Source organism: Atta cephalotes (assembly GCF_000143395.1).
Source record: "Atta cephalotes unplaced genomic scaffold scaffold00038, whole genome shotgun sequence".
NCBI classification, from domain to species: Eukaryota; Metazoa; Arthropoda; class Insecta; order Hymenoptera; family Formicidae; genus Atta; species Atta cephalotes.
The window spans coordinates 282,547-290,598 of NW_012130102.1; the positions used below are offsets into that span (position 1 = coordinate 282,547).

Sequence of the window (8,052 nt, forward strand, 5' to 3'; positions counted from 1 at the left end):
TAATATATGTATATTAAATATATAAATATATAAATTATTTTTAATCATGTATTATATTATGTTTGTGAAGTTATATTATTAATGCAATTTATTATAGATATTATTTATAGGTATTATTTATTTATAGGTATTATTAGCCGACTCGATTATATCACGGATCTTGGAATTGAAACGATTTGTTTGAATCCTATTTATGTTTCACCATTAATCGATTCAGGATATGATGTCTCCAATTATACGGATGTAGATCCTCTTTTCGGGAATTTAGGTGACTTCGATAATTTGATGCGAGAGGCACACAATCGAGGTATAAAATTGTAAATAATAATTTAATATATAGTTCGAAATTTGTATAATACCTACTACAATCTTTCACAACAAAAGAGACATTCAGAAAATTTTTCATAATTTATATAAATATTGTTATATTATATTATTATACATACATATTATATGTTCAATGTTTTATATACAATAATATTAATTTTTAATCACTATTTATTTGTTATAATTTTATTATTAATCTTTTTAAGGATTGAAAGTCATTCTGGATGTTATTCCTAATCATTCCAGCGATCAGCACGAATGGTTTCAGTTATCGGCAAAAAATGTTCAGCCATATACTGATTATTATATCTGGACGAACGATAGTATTAATAAAAACGGCAAAAATATTCCACCAAATAATTGGGTACATTTTTCTCAGTTTTTTTTATGTTTTTCCAAATGTAATATTCAATGTTTTTTTTTTTAATTAGATTGTTTTTATAAAGGTTCAATAATTGAAAATGTTTAAAAAATACAATTACATGCAGGATTTGAGAAAAAAAAGAGAAATTATTTCTTGATATAGTCGATGAATTTTTTAAATTCAATTTAAATATAATTTATATAAATAATAATTTAAAAAATTAGATAAGATAAATATCTTTTTATATCTTTTTACATCTTTGGCACAGATAAGCACATACAATGTCGTAAATGGTTCTGCATGGTCATGGCACGATGGAAGACAACAATGGTACTATCATAAATTTCACAGTTCTCAGCCAGATCTTAATTTGAGAAACGAGAAAGTGATTAAGGAATTAATGGTAATTCATAGAGATTGTCTTAAAATTAAAATATTTATTCATATTTAAAAAAATTCAAATTAAACAGTAAAGTACAGTGTAAAATGTAAATTTAAAAAGATGATGAAATATGAAATTTTTTGCATAATAATAATTTGTAACTTTTTAAATGTTTTTGACTTTAAAACAAACTTAAAAGCAATTTAATTATTTAATCGGCATATATTATTAATTTTAAAAAATTATGTTATAAATTTAATTAATTACAATTAACACGTGTATTTTAGAATTCTTATCTCGACTCTTTCTTGTTCTTTGTAAAATAATTTATAAATAATTTATTTCTTTAAACAGGATATATTTGACTTTTGGTTAGAAAGAAATGTCGATGGTTTTCGAATTAATGCAGTGCCTTATTTTTTCGAAGACAAAGCTTTAAGAAATGAATCCTTTGTAGGAAGGAATATTTACACTTTTGGTCTTCCTGAAAGCACTGCTCTTCTTTATGTATTTCGTGAACATATTGATAACTGGGTATCGAGAAAAAACGCCACATCAAAGTATGATATCTAAAAATTTTTTTATCTTTAATTCTCTTTTATAATAATATTGTTAATATATTACATTATAATATTATATAAATATATATATATATACATGTAAATGTGCATAAATTATTAAAATTAATACGATTTAATGACATCATCAGATTATTAATCGCAGAATCGTACGATATTTCTGATGATAATTTATTGGCGTATTATGGCAATAGTACGCACAAAGGAATTGCACCGTTAAATTTGAAATTTATTACACATATTCGTGACAGTAGTAATGCTACTTATATTAAACACATCTTAGAGAAATGGCTTAAATTTCTTCCGAAATACAGCAAAACTAATTGGGTGGTAAGAATTTTAAATAATAAATTTAATTAATTCTATAAAACGGAAAAAATTTTATATTAATTTATGATTATATCATTTTTGTCTACTTTATAGAGAAAAAACGTTATTTTAAAAAATTAATTTAAATATTTTCTCTTTATTTCCAAACTTAATTATCTTTTATAAATATAGTTATCAAATCATGACAATTCAAGAGTAGCTTCAAGAATTGGACTCAACCGAATCGACGGCCTTCACATGCTTAGTCTTCTATTACCTGGACAAGCATACACATATTATGGCGAAGAAATAGCTATGTTAGACACAAAACTACCTTGGAATAGTACCATTGATCCCATGGGTTGTGCCAGAGGCATAAATGAATACAAATATTTTTCAAGAGATCCAGCTAGAACTCCCATGCAATGGAGTTCCAAAAGTTCAGCTGGTTTTTCTATAAATAATACTACATATCTCCCTATTCATCCTAATTATGTTAATAGAAATGTAAAAATTCAACAAAATAGAAAAAGAAGCAATTTGAAAACGTACAAAAAGCTGGCTATTCTAAGGAAACAACCAGTTTTTACAGATGGAGATTATGAATTTGCAAGTTTAAATAATGATCGCGTGTTAGTGTTAAAGAGGTTGGTATATACAATATTTATACACAGTAATAGATAATACCTTATCAGCCAAAATAGAATTTTTTTAATTAATTGCTTCGTTTATTAATAATTATAGGTCTTTTAAAAATTATCCAGTGTATTTTATCGTAATTAATTTGAGTCTACGGCAAGAGAAAGTTAATCTGACTTCAATTCATGCTAATTTAAAAAATACTTTAAATATTATTGTGGCTTCTAGTAATGCAATTCGCGTCACGTAAGTGTACAGAATATTAATGCAAAATAATATATAAAACAGCTTATATAAAATTTCTTATCAATCTTATAATGATGTACTTTATTAAAAAGAAAGTAACAATTAAGTCTTTAGAGATTATCAATAAGTTAATGAATTTTATTACTTCAAAGCATAAACATAATCAAAGAAAAAATTCAATATATGATAGAGTTATAAATCACTTTGTAAATCGTATTTCAGAGGTACTGTTCCGTGGGCTAATTTTATATTAACAGCAAATGCTGCGGTTGTATTAAAAAGCGAAGAACAAACCACAACCAAACCAAGTATTACCATAAGTATTTGTTTTTAATATTTTAACATAAATAAATAAAATGTATATCAATATAAATTTATTTATATTAATACATACTAAAATAAATATTTATTTATATTAATAATTAATAGTTCAATATAATCAGCATTATTACTTATTAAAAGTATTATTTTAGCAACAGAAGAAGGTGCTGTTACCAATGATTCCACTGAAAGTACATCTTTAACAACTAATATAACCAGTTTTACTGAAAAATCTACAACCGAAACTACGACGAAAAAAGAAGGAGAAAGGTCCACAACAGAATCAGACAATAATGCAATGTTAAGTTGCGCTCCTGCATTTTTGTTAATAATAAGCAGTATTGTAATATCGTGCAAATTTTAAAAATATCTAAGAGTCGATACAATAGAATGTTAAATATAAGCTTAATCAATCTAGATATATTTTTAATGATAGAATGTTTTATGTGTATAGAATGTTTTATATATCTTTTATTCATAGATATATGTATGAGTGATTAATTTAATTTAATATAATGTAAGTATAAACTAATAATTAAATAATAATAATTAAATTTTTGACAAAGAATACGTTTTTTATGAACACACTTTAATTGGTTATCTTTATGTACTTTTTCCAGCCATCATACTTATTACGATGTATTTATTATAATTGTGATAGTTTTTGAAAAGGTGCGAATTATTGAAACTATATATTTATCGGGTGCGTTTATTATTTATTTTTTAAATAATTTTATTCTCCTTTACTTTGAACGTTTAAAAAAACTATCTATGAAGTAGAAAATCCATGTTAGTCATAGAAATCCGTAAATGGACACGCGGAATAATGCACAGAAAAAAGGAGAATCTCTCGATTCGCATCAAATTCGCAGAATGTGACCATTGCAGCAACCTACATTGATCTATGTATGACCAATCGCGGTGTTGATCAAATGAGGAGCGAATGTACTTGATGTAATAAATTGATCAAATGTCTTATATGTTCTTACCAGAAACAAAAGCCCGTATTCAGAACGCGCTTATGACGATGTCAGCATGCATTTAGCATGTAATTCACGTTACTACAGAATTTTAGAAATAAAAGCGCGCTGATAAAAGTAACACGTTCTAAATGCGGAATAGAAGCAAAATTTTTTTATCTCTGTATCAATAACTCACAATCAGTACTATCAACTAAATAAAACATAACGTTAATATAAATTATAATTTTGCATTCAACAATATAAATATAACACATATGATGACATAATAGTTACATTATTGAGTTTTAAATTATAACAGTATGTTATAATTTTGGTAGGACTTAGACTTATATTAATCTCATGCTTTTGTTTTTTTGATGATACAAAAAAAATATATGATAATATCATTAAAAATACGGAAAGATCTGTTAAGTTGAAATTAAATCAAATTCTTTTTAAATTTTGTTTGATTCAAGGTTCAACCAAATACATCTCTTAGTGTTATTGCGATTCATTGAAATTTGATACACAATTGAGCGAATGTGTAACAAAAACTAAATACCGCAGTACAATTTAAATGACTGCCAAGACATTTGCTGTCTTAAGAGAAACTTAAATTTATATTGTAGTATTAGTTCTTATATTTATTAAAAACAAATACAACATGAAAACAATCTGGCCTAAATAGTAGAGACAATATATGTATACAATAGAAATCTCGGGAATCGAATCTAATGCTTCAAGTAAATACAAATCAGCTGTTTTCATATAAAGCTACATTCATTCTATAACAACACTTCGTTCTATCGTTCCTTGATAAAATCTATCTTTTATATTTGTATTTGCACACCGAACTGAAAGTAAATGATTCATTTGTATTAATTTTATTTATGAATTTTGTGGATCTTGGGAATAAGAATAAGTGTTTTTTCCTAAACAAAATCCTAACAATTTAAATGTTTAAAATATGATATATTGATACATGATGTAAATTTAAATTTATATATATCAGTCTAAAAAAATTAAGTCAGCTATTGTTCCGTTGACGGATTGTCAGTTACAAAGACTGCGGATTCCTTAAGGAATTTTATGTTACAAAAAATATCATGAAACCGGTTTGCTCTTAATAGCCTGGGTCCTTAACCTTCTAGCAAAGACAATGATTTAAACTGCAGTGTCGAGCTCACGAGATAAGCCGCACACTTTTCAACATGCTGCACGCAACGCGAATATAAATCCTCAAAAAGAGGAGAATATTCCAACAGAAATTACGTATGTTAATTCAGCTAATTGTAAGGAATTATATACGGAAGATATTAAAGGATAGCTACTTTTTATTGTTAACATCAAAGTTCAAGTTAAACTGATGATATCTGCTACTTTATTATATTTGTTTTATTTTATGTAAAATGATTATAAAAATTTTTTTAGATGAAATCTACGTAATAAAATAACTTAAATAATGTTGCAATTCACATTGTGATATGTATTATATTTAGAATCCCAATTTATCGATTGTATTTCAAAATTCAATCCGAATTTAATTCGAAATTTTTATTCGAATTTTTATAATATACTGCCAAATTAAGTCTAAATAAGTTTATTTTTAGAGTAGCACCCTTTCGTATTAAGTTTTCTAGATAATTTTTCGATTTTCTATACTATATTAAGTATTTTTAAAACGAAACAATTTAAAATTTTGTGGAAGTTGAAATACCATCTTTTTGTCTTCTGAATTCGCGGAAAGGCTTCTACTTATTCTGCATAAGGAAGAAAAAAACTCCGTTTCCAGTAATTGAGATTGACATCTCAAATAGTAGCGATCGAAATAACAAACAATACTCAATTTTTTAATTATATCTTCTTCATTTTTGTTTTTTTTCTTTTTTATATAAAAATTGCTATAATTCATCATTACGTTTATCATATCATACAAGCATTTTGGAAGTATCTATTTAAAAACGGATCTTACGATAATCAAGCACTTTCTCCAATAATAAAATTCGTCTCTGATGGCATCTTTGAAGTAAATTCCTATCATATATTAGCACATCAATTTGTCGCGTCGACTCTCAGATTCTATAGATGTCAATAAATTCTGTTATATTTCCGGCATCTAGTTACTTAGAATGAATTAATACAAGCACCAAAAATATTTGCATAATCTGGGATTGACTTAATAAGTTTGCTCGTTTCACTTGCACTTTCTTCCCATTTACTTTGGAATATTATTTTTTTATTTAACATACTAATTGAAAATGATTGATATCTAAACTGAAGCAACCATTTTTCAAGAATTTATAAATTGAACAAATCGAAATTAATTATGCATTGCGATGTTTCATAAGATATTTCATGTAAGCATATTCCGCATTTTATTTTAAAAGTCTAATTAAAATTCATTTTAAATGATAATCTGAGCAGAAACGCTTACATGTTATATGTTTACATATCGTCATTATATGCAATATTTCATTTTCTCTGCTTAGTAAATCTACTTGTTTCCCGATATATGTATATATATTGCCATATAATGATAAATCAATGATCGAAAAATATATTGGAGAATATTAAATGACATTGTTTAACTTACGTGTGAATTTCTGGAATAAGCATGCAAACAAATTTCCTCATTTGCTTTGCCTACGCTTGTATTCTCGAGTGGCTTTCATAGATATTGAAGTATCTCATAAAGAAGAAGAAAAGGAAATTATATTAATCCTCAAAATTATATTAATAAATTATTTAATAATACACTTTCACAAATAGAATTAAAGTCAAATTAAAATATTCATATTATTGAAAAATAACATTAATACTAAAAGTTCTTCGAATAAAATTAAAAACATCTAAATAAAATTAATAATTTTGCAAAAATTCTTAAGTTCAACAAATCAAAATTAACTACATAATACAAAATAATTTAATCTAATGTAATAGCTTATCTGTATGTTCCAGATCATGAATCTAATCCCATTCTAAAGTAATATACTTATCGCAAGTTTACGTCTTCAGCCACTCCAAAAAGGTTACCTTCAAGTTCTACATATCTGTAACAGTAAAGCAAGCAGGAAACGAATGCACTGTAAACGACATATAAATATTCATATAAATCCGCTGACATTTTGAGGAACTACCTTTTACGACATGTAAAACGTATAGGTATCATTGAAATGCAACAAGCATACTTGAAGAGTATTTTTTTGTGTCAAATCTCAATGTCACGTCTTTCTCATATCATATACCTGCCATATTAAATATTCCATATTTAACAAAGTTTACGTTTGGCCTTTTAAAGATTTTTTCGTTAATGAAAATTTGTCTTCCTTCTAACAAAAACTTTGAAGACGTTTCAAGAAATTATGTTTCTTGAAATTATTAATTGAGGAGGGAACTTAATTCAGAATAAACTTCAGAAATATAATAAACAGACGATAAATCCTTATCTTCAATTTCCAAGTAGGCGCGAATGTATGCCTATTCTGTTTTGTCAAGGTTCAACTTTTTTTTTTAAACTTTTCCAGAAATAATTTCATATAATTTGAAAAGTGCGAGAAATAATAGAACATTTTTTTTAATAAAAAGATTTGATGCTTTAATTATTTTTAAGCTCATGTTCACTCTTAAATCAGGAACATTCTACACATTTGGTGAAAAACACTGATATAATCTACAAATATGCTAGAAGGTGAACTACAACACAAATCATTCTGCAATCAGAAACATTATGCAACATAGACAAAGTTAGTTTTCTAAACGGATTGTTTTTCAAAAAAGACAGACATATAACAAGACATGTCATGTAATAAAAATTTAAAATTTTATTTAGTATAAACATAACTCTTCATTATATTATCATCACTAAAATTAAGTTTAAACTCAGTTCTTTTTATATAGATCCTTTTATAATTTATTAAAAACTTA

The 8,052-nt window shown here is 25.7% G+C and overlaps 1 protein-coding gene across 1 annotated transcript in view; it reads left to right on the forward strand.

The window, feature by feature from the left end:
• The window catches only part of LOC105621928 (alpha-glucosidase-like), a 15,875-nt gene extending 12,345 nt beyond the window's left edge, over nucleotides 1-3,530 (forward strand). The window contains exons 3-11 of the mRNA XM_012203365.1: nucleotides 128-307; nucleotides 534-691; nucleotides 960-1,094; nucleotides 1,428-1,633; nucleotides 1,783-1,981; nucleotides 2,153-2,607; nucleotides 2,705-2,845; nucleotides 3,068-3,153; nucleotides 3,319-3,530. Of these exons, the coding sequence (XP_012058755.1) occupies nucleotides 128-307; nucleotides 534-691; nucleotides 960-1,094; nucleotides 1,428-1,633; nucleotides 1,783-1,981; nucleotides 2,153-2,607; nucleotides 2,705-2,845; nucleotides 3,068-3,153; nucleotides 3,319-3,530 (1,772 nt within the window). The remainder of the gene's footprint in view (nucleotides 1-127; nucleotides 308-533; nucleotides 692-959; nucleotides 1,095-1,427; nucleotides 1,634-1,782; nucleotides 1,982-2,152; nucleotides 2,608-2,704; nucleotides 2,846-3,067; nucleotides 3,154-3,318) is intronic.
• Nucleotides 3,531-8,052: the final 4,522 nt, after the last annotated feature.